General features: G+C 32.3%; 2 protein-coding genes across 3 annotated transcripts; one reads left to right on the top strand and one right to left on the bottom strand.

Moving 5' to 3' along the window:
• The first annotated feature begins 6,484 nt into the window (after positions 1-6,484).
• On the top strand, positions 6,485-8,510 carry LOC108470231 (plasmodesmata-located protein 1-like). Of its 2 annotated transcripts, none has more exons than XM_017771523.2 (3): positions 6,485-7,502; positions 8,070-8,207; positions 8,296-8,510. In XM_017771523.2, exons 1-2 carry the CDS (start codon positions 6,728-6,730, stop codon positions 8,204-8,206), a joined length of 912 nt encoding a protein of 303 aa, XP_017627012.1. In that variant the 5' UTR covers positions 6,485-6,727; the 3' UTR covers position 8,207; positions 8,296-8,510. The 2 variants fall into 2 exon arrangements, with proteins under 2 accessions (XP_017627012.1, XP_017627004.1); XM_017771515.2 differs by having other exon boundaries at positions 6,491-7,502; positions 8,064-8,207.
• Positions 8,511-10,495: 1,985 nt separating this feature from the next.
• Positions 10,496-11,163, bottom strand: LOC108481628 (mitochondrial import receptor subunit TOM9-2-like). Its single transcript, XM_017784741.2, has one exon. The coding sequence runs from the start codon at positions 11,053-11,055 to the stop codon at positions 10,738-10,740; it is 318 nt and encodes a 105-aa protein (XP_017640230.1). The 5' UTR covers positions 11,056-11,163; the 3' UTR covers positions 10,496-10,737.
• Between the last annotated feature and the right edge of the window lie 3,421 nt (positions 11,164-14,584).

Raw genomic sequence — 14,584 nt, 5'->3', positions numbered from 1 at the left:
TGGAAGTCACGACACCCATCTGAAATATTTTGAAAACTTTTCAATTTAGTCCTAGTTTGACCCCAAGATGGTATTGAGCTTTTGTAAGCTCGTATATAACCCAAAATGATTGTATATCATGTTTTTAAGTTTGTAATACTTGTAATTTAATATTAATTGATGAATTTTTTTAATCAATCCTAGTCGCCCCAGCAACGAATGTAGCATTCTGTAGCTCTAACCCGACGATCGGGTCAAGTATGTAACGATCCAATTTCCAATGGTATCAAAACATGAGTTTTGAGACCTCATTTTCGTAAACTGAGTTCATAAACAATAAATAAGGATATTTACGGAGTTGGTGTATAGATGAACTAAAAATTGGATAAGTTATTTAGCCGAAATTGTGATTAATTAAGGCCTAGGGACAAAATTGTAAAGTCCAGTTGCTTTAGATTTTTAATTAGAAAATGACTTGGGGACTTAAATTGCAATTATTCAAAGGCCCAAAATAGTTTATAAATCATTATTAAACATGTTACAGTGGACGGTAATGATGTTAGATAATTAATTAAGAAAAGTATGATTAATTAAGGTTAATTAAACTATTAACTTAGCATAAAAGTGAAATTTGGTGGACGGAGAGATAAAACATCAGCTCATCCAACCGACCATAAGAGAAAAGAAAGAGGAAAATTCCATTGCTAAGGTTTTAAGCTTTTGGTCTTTAATTCAAGTAAGTCTCTAGCCTTTTTTTCTTTGATTCTTATGGAAATTGAATCATAGGAGCTTGATTTAGGTAGCACATGTACTAATTATAAAAATCTTAAAGTTTTTTAAGTTGCCATTGTTGATAATTGAATGAAATTGGTGTGAAATTGTTAGAAATTAAGTTTAGTTTAAGAAAATGATTAAATTGTAAAGTTAAATTGTTAGTTTAGTACATTAGGAACCAAATTGAATAAAATCTAAAACTATTATCAAATTTCAGGAGGAATAAGTAGAGGGGCCATAATTAATATAAGTGAAACCAAATTTTAATCTAAAGCTTTAGATTGAAAGTAATGGTTATCCTGATTTTAGGGACTAGATTGAATAATTATAAAATATGTGTAAATTGAAATTGGTTATGAATTGGTTGGAAATTTATTTTATGATATGTTTTGTGATTATTTGTAGCTAACGTCGTCGCGGAACCTTCGAAAGGGAAAGGAACAACGAGAGTTGTCGGCGAGTGACACGAGACCACAGTTTGTACATTTATGATTTAGGCTTGTATTAATTGATTGCATCTTCATATTAACTGCATTTAGAAATATCAAGGTGAGTACTATTGATAATGAAAGCTATTAATTTGAGCTTGATTGTGAATTGCTTAAATGAGCAACTAAATTGAATAAGTTGTAAAATATTATGATTTATTCGGAATATGATATGTGCTGTGAGATTGGAGGAAAATGTATCAAATGACATGAAGCTTATGTGATATGTTAAATTGATTGGATTGTGATTGTGAATATAATTGATAAATGGTAATTGTACTAAATTGTAAATGAATCGAATATTGGTACCCTATTAGTTGTTCGGGCCGTGTCGAATATAGTTGGCATGCCATAGGATTGAGTTGTATACGATATTATGTGCTTATGTGCGAGGATACACTTTAAGTGTGAAAATGCACCTCGTGTGCCTGATACGCGCTCTGTGTGCTAAGATGCACTTTGTGTGCCAGTATACGCTTTGTATGCCAGTATGCACGTTATGAGTATTTGTCTGAGTCCGAGTATATGATGTACTTTGGTTTATCCGATGATGCACTTTGGTGTCAGTAAGGTGTGTTGGTTGGACGATTCGAGTATTTGTCTGAGTCCGAGTTAGGTTAATAGGAGGTGTAAATTGTAAGATTGATAAATGATTTGAATATGGTAATATATGATGCTATTGAACTAAATATGTATATATGTGAATTAAGATAAAGGGAAATATGTTGATGATTATGAAAATAAAATGAAATTGAGCCTATAGGCCGAAACGAACCTAAATGAGTCGATGACTCCATAAATGAGCTAAATAAAGTGATGGCAAAGTAATGGATTGTATATTATAGTTAATGATTGGTATATTGTTAATGATATATTGTAAAGAATCCTAAATGAATGTTTAACCCATGACTAAATTTTGAATTAGTATATGATGAATAGTCGGATATTGATAAGTAAATTGGAATTGGTCAATCATGATGTATAAATTGGATAAGTTATTTGGTATTTGCTATAAGCATGATTATATGTTTTGATTGATAATGGAAAAGTTAATAGTTAACACATATATTAACTTGATGTTATGTACAAATTTTGTATGTTTTAGCCTTAAGTAAAATGTTAATGCTATGTTACACATATACCTTGAATTGTAATTGTACCATTGAGCCTTATTGTTTAACGTATGGTTTGTTTTCTTAGTGTGCATGTATAGGTGAATCTTAGGAATTTGAAAAGTCATTCCAGCATCAAAGAATTGATTCTCCAACTCAGCAAATTGTGTAATGTACTACTTGGATTGAATGTGGCATGTACCTAAGTTTTTGTTTTGTATTGTATTGTATATGGCAAAAGCTAGAAATTGGTAGTTTGATGTTATTTTGAAGTACCATATATGCATATCTTGGCTTGGTTGCATTTGGTATGTTGTTAAATTAGCTGTATGGAAATGGTTATGTATGATTTCAGGTCACCCAAACTTATACCATGTTGATTTTTGTGGAAACAGTATGTCCCGTCACGACAACGTGACTCTAATGTCACGAGGAGGAATAACTCAGGATTCATGTTGTGATGGCATGTAATCCAGGTCACGACAAGCCTAAGTCAGAGAGTTGCGTCGTGATGAGGAACCCCCAACGTTGCGATGTCAACCCAGAGTTTTGAAATCTTTACAATTTGATTTTATTTCAACCTTGGAAAAGAACTTTCATAAGCTTGTATTAGACCAAAAAACAATCATGTATCGTGTTATACATATGTGTTACTTATATTTAATGCTTAATGGTTTTAAATCAAATGTAATTTGATAATAGTTACTTTAGCAATGAATATGGCACTTTTAGGCTCGAACCCAGCGATCGAATCGAGTAATGGGGTGTGACAAGGTATGGGGTGTTACATCATGATATGTGAATTGGTTTATAATATGTAATTGAAACATTGATTACCCCACTAGTTTTTTAGGTAGAATCGGATATAGTTGGCATGCCATAGGGTTAGGTATAATGATTAGAAACCTTCGTTGCGGGACAACCCAAAGTGGTAAAATGTACATATTCTAATAGTCATCATTGTCGAGCAACCTAAGATGATAGAATAAATAGATTGTGAAAGTCATCGTTGTTGCCCAACCCGAGATGGTAGTATGTACATGTTTTAGTAGTCATCATTGTCGAGCAACCAGAGATGACAGAGTAATATATTCGTGTATCCATCCTAAGTTCGTATCGAGTTAATAGGGTTTATAAAACATGAATTGATTATATGATAATTGAAATGAAATGTGAATGAATTTGTTATACAAGCGGAAAATGATAACATGTGAATGACTATGCGAACTGGTTTATACGAGCCTAAAGGATCAATATAGAAATAGAATGAATCAATATATTTGAGGATGAGATGAATTAAAAAAAAATGAGAAATTGGTATGCTATGAAATAAAACTATATGTACGATATTGTTGAATGGCATGATATGATAAGTTTAAATACAAGAGTCAAATGAGTTGGTATACAAAATTGTTATATGCATATATCATATGTTAATGGTAACTCTTGGCATGAATGGAATGTGAATTGGTTACATTGAACTTGAATTGATTGTATTCATTTGATTAATGGTATTGTTATATTGACTTGAATCATGAAAGTACTATTGAGTTTTATAGCTCAGCGTACAGTTTGTTTATTCTGGGCGCAAGTATAAGCAGATCTCGAAGACTCAAGAAGTGATCCAGCATCCAAACTGCGACACTTAACTCAGCAATGTTTATATAGTTCATTTAGTTTTGATAATGGCATGTACCTAGATTTTGAGCTAATTTTGTATTATAAATGGTCATTTCGGAAGTTTGGATAATTAATGTCAACTGAATTAAGAATATGATTTATTTAGCATGTATGGAATAGGTATAACATTTAAACTGGCTTAAATAAGACATTTATACATTTGTTTTAGGTGTCCTGAATTGGTACCAAATGGACTTTTTGGAATCAATGAGAGAAGTCACGACGTCAGATCCTCAACGTCGCAATGAGGAATGGTTACTGAGTTGCATTGTGGCCTGTAACCCTCGAAGTCATGACTTCAACCCAATTATTTGAAAATTTTACAATTTGAAATTTGGTCCTTATTCAACCTCGAGTTATCTAAAGAGCTTTCATAAACTTGTATAAGGTTTGTATATGATTGTATAACATGTCGAAAAAAATTTTGGACTTAATAATATGTATTAACTATTAGATTGAATTGTAATTGATCGTAGTTGCTCCGACAACGAATATGGCATCCCGTAAGGTATGGGGTGTTACACTTTCCTAATGCACTTCTTAAATAACCCAACTCTTTTTGCATTAATAAAACCTTTGATTTATCACTTAGGTAAAACTTTATTTATGCACTAGTGATAGGATTTTAATATTTATTAGTGATTTTAAAGAGTTTTTATTATAATAAAATTCTTAGTTTTAAAGAGTTTATGTGGAATATTTTTTTCTAATATGGAAAGAAATAAATATTTAACTTATTAAAGACTTATTTGATTTTACTCTTTCATTAAATTTTAAAATTTATAATATTTTAATAATTTCTTATCATTTTAATAACTTCAATAAATTTTAATATTTTATAAAATTTTATTTGAAAATAAAAGATTAAATTTGTGGATGCTAAGGGTAGTCGTTTCACATTTCTCGTTTTGTCAAATCGTTGGTTTTAATAGCCAACATAATTAAAAATGGTTTTCATTAATCACAGGTTTAATTACTTCTTTAGATTAACGATATTTTAGTTTTTATATTTTTAAAATTTAAAATTTTAGTGCTTAACTCAATGATAACAATTAAATTTATTTGGTTAAATTATGGCTTTAGTCATGTATTATTAGATCTGTCTATTCGGCCCGAAGGTCCGCTTGAAAAGTGGGAGAGTTTAGGTAAAAATATAGGCTTGAAAAATAAATTTGAGAAAAAAATAAGACTCGTTTAGAAAAACGGGCTAGACGTCAGGTAAGACTTTCTTAGCCCGAGCCCAACCCAAATATAAAAACAAAAACAAAAAAACCCTACTATTTTTTATTTTTTTATTATTTTCTTCTTTTTTTTCACTATTTTGCTACTATTTCACAATTATGTTACTATTATTTTGTTCTTATTATTTAGATATTATATAACTCTTATTTTATTATTAATTTTGTTACTATTTTTTACATTTTCTTGTTGAGTTACATTTATCTTAGTGTTATTTAAGTATACATATATATTTTTAATTTATTTTTAATTTGTTGGGAAACATTTATTTTAATGTTTGTAGTATTTTGATGTATTATATTTTATAAAAATTATGTAAAAATTAATATGGGCAAGCCAGGCTCGGGTTTTAGTATTTTTATCTAGGCTAGATTTAGATAAAATTTTAGGCTCATTTTTTGGGTCAAGACTTGTCTAAATTTTTTGTTGGGCCTGACCCAGCCCATGGACACCTCTATGTATTATGCGTAAAATTATAAATTTAATTTATGTTAATCAATTGAATTATTTTTAGTGACTATATTTTTGAATTTTAAATTTTTGACCTATCAAATAATAAATGACATACAATTACACATGTAATAATATGTTTGACACATCAAATTTTAAAAACAATAAAACATAACTTAATGAATTTAATATCTATCATTTGGTTAAGATTAAAATTTTCTGATTCTAAAATTATAGAGACTAAAAATGACCAAATTAAAGTATATGTACTAAACTCATGACTTATACAAAATATAAGGTCTAATAACAAATTTAACCATTTACTAATGTTCTTCCAAACTTTAATTAAAGCTGACAACTTCAATATGAAAGAAACAAAATTACAATCAGGAAAGCAACCAAAACGTAAAGCTAGTCTTTCCGTATTTGATAATTGTTGAGGGGTATCCATCTAGTGGGAAAAGTCTTTAAAGTGTAATTCATCAAGTGATTTATACAACCCCAAATAATTATATAGATTGTCTTGGACTTGGGATGGTTCGGGTTTTGTCTCCTAACTCTGCAAAGAGCCACGAGAGTTCACGGAATAAGAGTGCCTTAGTTGGTGGTTCGATTCACATCGTGCACGATTTTATCAATTAATTATTTACATGTCATTTAAGTATATACTATTTTCACCAACCGAGACGCTTCTACTCCATGGAGTCGAGAGATAAGACTCAGACCATTCTAAGCCCGAGACTATATCTACTATTGTTGAAGGCCATTTCGATCACCCGATAGAAAATATTTCGGATACTTCTCTCAGGATAAATATCCCTCAACAATAATCATAATCAACTCTAGTTAAATTTGGACTTAATTAACTCAGACGGAAACTTTGCTGATAACACCATGTATATATATATAGTCTCTGCTAAACACATCTAGAAAGCCCTATAGAAACCCCTGTTCAAAGCATACTTTTTTTATGTTTGTCAAAATAAAACAATCCAGTTCTCTGAAATGGGTTTACCCAGAAAGTCCCTCTCTTTGCTCTTTGTTTCATTGTTTTCAGTCACAATCTTTAGTGGTGGGTCTTTTACTTTCTTTACCATAGCTGCAGATGATACCAACTTGGTCTTTAAGGGCTGTGCAAACCAGAAATTTCAAGACCCATCAGGGGTTTACTTACAGAACCTCAAAAACCTTATGTCAACTTTGGTTTCACAGTCATCACAGAAAACATTCTCCACCACAAGCTCTGGTGAGGATCCATATGCAATCATGGGTCTTTACCAATGCAGGGGAGACCTCACACCAAGCCAGTGTTACACCTGCGTGAGCAAGATCCCAGAAATGAGTGATAAACTTTGTGGTTCAGCTGTTGCTGCCAGGGTTCAGCTGACTGGATGTTACCTAAAGTACGAAGTTGTTGGGTTCAAACAGGTTCCAGGGACTGAGTTTTTGTACAAGGTTTGTGGGTCATCTCGGGCAGGAGGGACTGAGTTTGAGAGCAGGAGAGACGCCGCTTTCAACATGGCGGAAAATGGTGTAAAAAGTGGCGATGGTGGTAGTGGGAGCAGCTTGTTTTACACCGGAACTTATCAGTCTGTTTATGTTTTGGGGCAGTGTGAAGGTGATTTGGCTGCAAGTGATTGTGGGAATTGTGTGAAAACTGCTTTCGAGACTGCTAAAGATGATTGTGGTGACTCAGTTTCAGGACAGGTTTACTTGCACAAGTGTTATATTAGTTATAGCTACTATTCTAATGGTGTTCCAACCATATCCTCACCTTCAGGTAAAGCTGTAGACAAAAGGAAAAAAGGAAAAATAATTTATCTTTCACATTAATATGTCCTTTATTTTCAATCTTGAATTCTAGGGCCAAGTCTCCACCTGGACCTCTCAGCTTTGTTTTTTTCTTTAAAGATAACGTAGGTGACTTAAAAAATAATTAAGGACTGTAGCCAGAGAAAAAGATATTGGTCTCTTTGTGTGAAGAAGACAGGTGGATTTCCATTTCATTTCCTTAGGTTTTTGTGTTACTGTCAAAATGCTTTTAGTTTCACTGCTTGTTAATTATTTACAATGACAAATATATAATTTAAACTTGAATATAGAATTTCCAAATTTCCAAAGTATTTTTCATCCTACATTTAATCTAGATTATTATAATAATAACTCATATATATATATAAAGGAGGGATAGAGTGTTGAAAATTCGAACTCAATACTTTATTTTAACGAAAGCCTCTAGTGGACAAGTTCACTTGTCCTTAATTTATGTTATTAGCCTGGCCCCATTTTTGTCTTTGAATAAAATGGAATATGGTGAGCTGGGGCTTTTTGATTGGTGTAGCGACAGGGGCAGGGACAGGGACAAGGCAACATGCTCAGAGGACAGTGGCAATCGCAGTAGGAGGAGTGGCAGCTTTGGGGTTCATTATCGTTTGTCTCATGTTTCTCAAATCAGTGTTTAAGAAACGGAGGAGTAAATCTTAAGGTTATGTTACAATGTCTAAAACATTCACTCATCTCTCACGCCTTTCTTTTGTTGGAAACTATATAATTTCTCATATGATTATGCGCAGGGTATTGAGAGAGACAAAGCTGGGAGTGTGAGAATTTCATGGAAAAATATGAAGCTTCCCCACAAATAAATACTAACCTTTTTAACTTTCAAATATAAGGGATAGGATTATTCAAAGACTGAATCAGTCTTTTGTCACTCCACGTATGTGTATATATGTACATATGTAGATATAACATGAGTAATACAATTTTACAATCTTGTTAATTTTGCAAAGTACTTTGCAAATACAATGGTACGGTAGCTTTATTCTTTGACTGGTTTTAGCCACCTAATCGAGTAAATTATGTGTGAGAATCAATCATAAAAAACATAATGCATCACTGTTAAGGCAATGACTATTTAGCATCCAAGTCCCAACTACCTGTTCTATCATTATTGTTATGTACTAAAGACTGTGTTAGTCTTTGTCCCAAAAATTTATCAGGGGCTGGGCACGGTTGGTTTTCTGATTCTCTTGTCTCAAAGGGCCACCACCAATTTCACTAATCATTCAAAGCTGTCACCTACACCTAGTGCATCAGGGTCAAAGTTGTTTTGTCCTCCCTCCGGGCTCATCAATGCCGTTAAGTTCAACAAGATATCCAACGCCGACCTTAAAAGCAGAGAAAATCATATCCACAAGTCTGCTCTAGGGCCCAACCTCTCCAATTCTCCACCGACCAGGATATTTATGATGAAGTTTGTCGAATGACCTAAGCCGAGATCACATTACCAAATTCTCTAAGTCTTGGCTATGTATACAAAGAAAATTCTAGTTCCTAACCGTCGGTGTCTAACTGAATCTTTGTTTGTTTCTTTACCCTTTTACATTTCACAATACTCGGAACATTCAACTTAGTTTGCAGATGCTGCTGCTCCTATGGCTACCTATTGCTTCATTAGAATGCGGTGTGCCTCTCTTCTTGTTGCAGGGAAGCTGACTAATATATCCTTCGGCAATGAACAGAATACAAGAGCTTCTGAGTTTCTTTCTCTAGACTACTACTTTTGTTTGCCCCCTTATTGGATAATTAACATGGTATAGCACCATCCAAGAGGGCTAGTGTAAGGATCGTAATATAACTGTTGTAAACTTTTAATAGTAATATATAATTTGGTCTGTCCTATATAAATAAATCTTCTCATAAACATCCCCCACCTGGACAAAGTACTCTCAAATCATTTACACCTCTAACTCTAAGCATTTAATCTGCAAAATTGCATTTTCACATGGCTGCAACTGAAACCACCAAAAGAATGATGAAAAGCCATGTACCAAATATTTTCACTTCATTCAGGTTGATGCTAAAGGAAATCTAACAATATGAAGCACTACTGCAATGCCTCATCCTTGGTGGAGGGATTTTAGCTTATTAAAGAGAAGAATATTACTCTTATCTTCTGGAGAACATGTAACTTGTGTCCTAATCCTGATCTCTATAGAGCAAAGATCAAGCAGTGAAGTTGTAGCGAAAGAGTCTTATCAAAAAATCTTACAGTACTCTCTTTCCTACAACCCAACTTTTGAGCAAAAAGTTACTAAGAAAAAAGGCGTCAGAGACCTAAGATTGATCCAGACCACATTCTTCTCAATTCTCATACTTGCCTCTGATATCAGATGCCAAGCTTTTTGATCTAATAGCAATTGCAAAAGAAACAGCCTCAAACCCTCCTAGAATAATTGTTCAAACTATGAATCTAACAACGACAGTCCCTCGAGAACTTAAATCATCCAATATGCTTTGCAATGTCATGAAGGTCGTCCTAGTAAAAAATAACTCAAGTCTTCTAGTACTTCACCTTCCTACACCTCCTGATTCCAAACTATTCATCACCAATGCCAATGGTAAGCAAACCCCATGTTTGGCCCATTGGCAAGGGCGTTCACCCCATCCCCATGACTTGCCTGGTAGTGGGGGAGGGGCGATCCCAAACAAAAGCATGAACTCTTCACATATCTATCTATGGTTGCAACATAATCCATAAACACAGATTCAATGCAAAGCGATAAGATAAATGCATTTTCTTCTGATAAATGCATTTTCTTATATGTTTGGTACATATACAACCATAAAACATAGTCCTTACTCCTTAGAACAATGAAATTTCATTTACAAAAAAAATACAAACTAGAACACTTCATCAAAGGTATCCCAATGAATCCCGAGACCATTATTTGCAATGAAACATAAAATAAAATAAAAATCATTCCACGACCATTTAGTTTCACCCAATTTTACTTTATCACAACAATGTTCAGTTTCACTTAAAAATTCATACGAATAAACTCTATCGATAAAACAAAGTCCAGTAACAACATTCCGACAAATAAAAAACTTAAACTCTAATTAAAAGGAAAAAAATCCTAAGACTGAATCTAGAAGTTTCACTAAACCAGGACAGCCATAAAATTTGATAAACAACAAGCTCCTCTGACCTGATATGACACTGACTCGGTTACTCAAGAGCGTGCAGGTGCAGTGGGTGGGGCACCGAGGAGACTCGCTTGCTGGAGCTCGAGTTCATTGAACTGCTGCTCGCGGTCCATCTCAATGATCAAAGGGACAAATAAGATCAAGAAGGTAGTTCCGGCGATCCAAGCGGCTTTGCCGGTGCTACGGAGGAGTTTCTTGGAGACGAAAGCAGCATCAGAGGCCGCTTGCTTACCACGGGAAACAATGGGGGAAGAAGTGATCCTGGCGAGAATGTTGGAATGGGGTTTGGAGGCGGATGATCTCTCGGGTAGGGAAATTCCGCCTCGTCTGGGTTGGGCCGCCATAGGAGGGACCGACAGTGTTTTTGTTGGAGGGTTTTCTGTTTTGACGTGAAGACTGAGTAGTGAACTCGGAGAAATTGACTGTTATGACTTATACGCCAGTTTTATAGGTCGAGGGATTAGATACGGAGGTCAAAATAGGTTTTTTCTTCATCACTATTATTTCGCAAATTAGCTAAATATACTTTTTTTCTTTTATTGGTAAAATATGTTATTTTTTTCAAAATTTAAGAAAATTGGTCAATTTTGGAGAGATGGACGTGTTTTTCTCGAACCCATTTTCCAACTGTCAAAATTTCAATGAGGCAACAATAAATTTTTTTAAGAGGTATAAATATTAGGTTATTTTTCATTCTTTTCAATTAAATTTAATTCTCTTTATTCTTTCTAAACTCTCAAATCTCTCAAATCTCTCAAATTTTTAAGTTTTATTCGAAATTTTCCAATACATTTAGTTAAAAATATTATGATTTTATTTTATTATTTTATATATTTTTATTTCAATTAAATTTTTACAAAGGACAAGTTTACTGATTCATTTCGACAACAAACACATTTCTGTCGCTCAATCAGTAATGGTAAGGAACAAAATTTAATTTCGTTATTTTCAATTAGGTTAATTTTAAAGTGTTTTAATTTTTAAAATTTTTAAAATTATTTTATTTTGTTGATATATATAGGTGGATGATTGTGTTTTGGAAGAGCTCATACACAATTTGTCAAAAAGCTCAGACACTGAATTTCGTGGTTATTTACAAGATATGATATTCTTACATGTGTCTCAGATGCTCGGGGGCTACAAATTGGATCCTACACTTATCAGCATGTTGGTAGAAAGATAGAGACCCAAGATACACATATTCCATCTTCCATTCGGTGGGTGTACAATCACACTTGATGACATAACTTTGCAATTTGGTTTGTTGGTGGATGGGCCATTCGTTACGGGGTTAGTGATCGTTCCAAATAAAGAAGCCTTTTGCGAGGCATTTTTAGGGAATGTGCTGAGGAAGTTTTAAGGTGGCTGAATATATATGAAATGGTTGGAAGATAATTTCAAAGACCTTCCTCCGGAACTGATGGTGTCAAAGAACAATTTCAATTGGGAAAATGACTAGTATTAACTATCGGAGCAATTGACTTCACATGAAGAGACATAGATGTACTCATTGGAAGAATAATATATTGGACTGGACCCAAGATGAATTAATTTTCAAGTCAAACAAATATATTCACATACTTATACATGTTTTAAGTTATATATGAGAATGGATGTGATATTATATATTTGTATATAATTGTTATTTTTTTGAAAAAGTTGTGGTTCTTAGGATATAAATCGTGAACTATCATCTCCATGTAGGATTTTTTTTAAAAATAATTCATAGAATTCTTATGAGCCAGAAACGGACATTGGATTTAAATGTAATTTTTTTAAAAGGAGTCCATGACAAGGAAAAGATGTAGCGATAATGGTTGAAGACCCAATGAATGCCTTATGGTGAAAAACTATGTAATTTTTTTTATTTGTTTTCTACAAATAGAACCATCGAAACCTTAGTTGGCATTTTCTAAGGTAATGATCCTATCCTGGCATGACATATGAAATGTATGTGTTTTAAGACGCGTTATCGCATTCCTATCCTGTCAAATCTACCTATAAACTTTCACGGTTTCAATCTCAAAACCCTAATTTCTAAACAAAAAACCCCTAATCCTAACCTTAAAAAAACACTTAAAAAATCAGAGACTGAGGATGCGTTTTCACACACTATCTTCAAAATCAACCTATTTTACTAAAATTTTTAAAATAGGGTCTATTTGGCCAATTAAAAAAAGGCATATTTGACTAATTTAGCCCTATTGTTTAAGCTTGACTATAGAGTATTTTTATTAAAAAAATCATTTTAGGTAAACTATTTTTATAATAAAAAATGTTTGTATAAAATAAGTAAATTACATGTATGATTAGACTTGCTCATGAGTTTGGCCATCCGTTTAGGCCTGAAGGCTCGCTCAAAAAATGAGAAGGTTTAGACAAAATATAAGGCTAAAAAAATGGGTTTGGATAAAATTTAAGGCTCGTTTTCTATATGGACTGGGTCTTGGATAAGATTTTTTGGCCCGAGCTCGGCCTGACTTAGTTCGAATATATTATGTTATAAAATATTATTATATTAATCATATATGTTAAGTAATAATTATATATTTATATTTATATTAAATTATTAACCCAATAATAATTAAACTCATTACCTAAAAAAAAAACTAACTAAATAACACAACCCAAAATATAAAATTTTAAAATTATATTTAATGCAATAAATATTTATTATATTTGTTTGTGCTTTTAATATAATAAAATATTTATTATATTTATAGTAGTGTTTTTAATATAATATTTTTAATATATTTTAATGTGTTAAAAAATATTATTTTAATATTTTAGTGATTTTACTGTACTATACTGTTTAAAAGTTTATTTTAAATAAAATTAATCTAAAAATTAAATATGAACTAATTTAATTGAGCCCGAACTTATCATTCTTAAATTGTGCCCAAAATTAATCTTCATACATTGCATCAAAATACAGCAGCAGCCTCCGCCAGTTCCCCCCTTCCTCGTTGCACTATGTGGGTCCTTTCAAGTTTCGTTTGCAGAACGACGGCAACACTCCTCGTAACATTCTCGAAGAAATCATTTGGCGCAAAGCCATGGGACTTTCCCAAGTAATTTGCTCAATTTTTAATTTAGTTTAATTTGAAATTTATTAAATTTGTACCATTTTGAAATGTGTGATGATAATTACATTTGGGTTTAACTGATTAAAGAGAAGAAGCCTTTGGCTACGTCGAAGAAGTTTATCAAAAATGCACCTCTGACTAGAGACTTTGTTCGGGGCCCTTAAGGCAGCGTTTTCGCAAATTGGATTGTCTAGTAGAAGCCATTGAGTTAGGCTACAAATAAATACTAGGAGATTCAAGCATTTATGATAAAAAATTAAAAACTTTAGACATTTAATTAAATTATTTTAATTTGAATTTTTTTAAATAAAAAATTAAAAAAATAGTTTTTTTAAACCCTTTCCAACGTCGTGAGCAGTTATCCTCTCAAATAACCCCAGAGCTCAGCTTGGTTCAAACCTTTGGTTGAGGGTACGACTAAAACAGAGATATAAAAGCTACACCATTTCTATATTTTTTTGGTTTAAAAACAAAAACTCACTTACAAATTAAAGTATTAGGTGGATTTCTAAAATAATAATAATTTATTTTTAAAAATATTCTATCTCAGATTTCTATTTACAATTTTAATGAAAGTAATCAAAATGATCAAAATATATAACGTGAGTGTCTAATTTGTAAATTATTTTTTAGTGTTTAAAATGAAATTTTTTGAAAGTTAGATGACCATCTGTGTAGTTTACCCAATAAAATATTATTGTTTGAAAAGTTAAGTAATCATAATTTTTAGGGTCAACTACATCCAAGATCACAAAACTATTAGTAAATTTACGCTTTGATCACTTAA

The sequence above is a fragment of the Gossypium arboreum genome, chromosome 7 (assembly GCF_025698485.1).
Source record: "Gossypium arboreum isolate Shixiya-1 chromosome 7, ASM2569848v2, whole genome shotgun sequence".
Taxonomy (NCBI): domain Eukaryota; kingdom Viridiplantae; phylum Streptophyta; class Magnoliopsida; order Malvales; family Malvaceae; genus Gossypium; species Gossypium arboreum.
This window is presented reverse-complemented; position numbering and strand designations above follow the sequence as displayed.